Raw genomic sequence first — 1,423 nt, 5'->3', positions numbered from 1 at the left:
AGAAAAAAGTTTTGCGACTGTCAAGAGCTAGGCGTTTGTAGAATGCGCATTTGGGATACTATCCAATAAATGGAGGGTGTTTCATACCCCTTTACTAGTTGAACCTGATTTTGCAGAAATTATTGTTAAAGGTGTTTGTGTTTTACATAATTTTGTGAGAAGACGTGATGGAATTAACTATGAAGAAACACTTTGTAGTGAATTGGATTCAATAGACACTGTATTTCGAAGATCATCAGGTACAAACGCTAAAGACGTCAGAGAATATTATGCTAAATATTTTAATAGCCCAGAAGGCTTGTTGGAGTGACAGTATTCTAAAATTTAATAATTTATTACTAAATAATAATAAATATATTTTGATGTATTATGTACATTTATATTTAATAATAATACTATTATGATGTTATCATAAGTAGCATTACGTGATTAAATTAAGGTGGAACATTATAATAATAATTTTTTCTATTATGTTATAATATTATGATCACACAAATGTATTATTAAATACATTTTAGTTATAAATACTATTATTATTATAATGTAGATACTCACTGTAGTCATCCTTTTGTTTCCCAGTGAAATCTTTAAAATTAAGATTCATAGTTGTTCCAATATCTTCCCAATCTTTTAATTTTAAATCACGGTTTCTGTAATCCGTATATGATGTGTTCCAAATACTTATTTTTTGTTCAATAGATATAATAAAAAAATCAGTATCAAATGACATATTTGTCTGTGCCTAACGTAGACAATTAAGTTAAATAATATATACAAATAATTTGTATTACATTTTAAACACAATTAAAAAATTAATAGTTTTACTTACCTTAGTAAAGATAGAACTGTAGGTACACAAAATTTGATATACTTATTAATTATAATTAATGATTAGTTAACCACAAGTCCGTAGATGTCAACGTCACAGTGTCGAATACTCGAATGCAGAAAATATGATCACACGTTTATATTTTTCCAATACTTATTTTAAAATAACAATTCTATTTAAATACTTAAATAGATTTTAATTTTATTATACATTTTCAAAACAAGACTACCTACGGCTCGAAGGTACGGCTCGAGTCACACAGTTAACCAGCATGGTGGTACGAAAAATAATGCACAATGTACTAAAATAATTTATGTAAATAGTTTTAATATCCCATCATATTATATTAGGTATATAATATTAGTTTCGAAATAAAACAGGAATCATTTAATGTTGTCTTATTATTAGCTGGTGTCATGTTTAAGGCTTATATTTGGGTATAATTTATAAGCATACGATGGACAATATTGTACTGTTCCATACTTTCATTGGGGTATACATAGGTTAATTAGTATTTTTTTTGTTTTTAACATAGGACATTTTCTTCACAAAGATGTTTCAAGTTACAAATGCTCTCCCTAGTGTCCTCGCAAC

The 1,423-nt window shown here is 27.0% G+C and overlaps 1 protein-coding gene across 1 annotated transcript in view; it reads right to left on the bottom strand.

Annotated features, from left to right (window-relative positions):
* Positions 1 to 730, bottom strand: part of LOC103309416 — a 5,637-nt gene extending 4,907 nt beyond the window's left edge. The window contains exon 1 of the mRNA XM_008184766.1: positions 556 to 730. Coding sequence (XP_008182988.1) covers positions 556 to 730 — 175 coding nt within the window. The remainder of the gene's footprint in view (positions 1 to 555) is intronic.
* Positions 731 to 1,423: the final 693 nt, after the last annotated feature.

This window comes from Acyrthosiphon pisum, chromosome A1, assembly GCF_005508785.2.
Source record: "Acyrthosiphon pisum isolate AL4f chromosome A1, pea_aphid_22Mar2018_4r6ur, whole genome shotgun sequence".
NCBI lineage: Eukaryota > Metazoa > Arthropoda > Insecta > Hemiptera > Aphididae > Acyrthosiphon > Acyrthosiphon pisum.
Note: the sequence above shows the minus strand (reverse complement) of the source record. Positions and strands in the feature narration are given on the sequence as shown.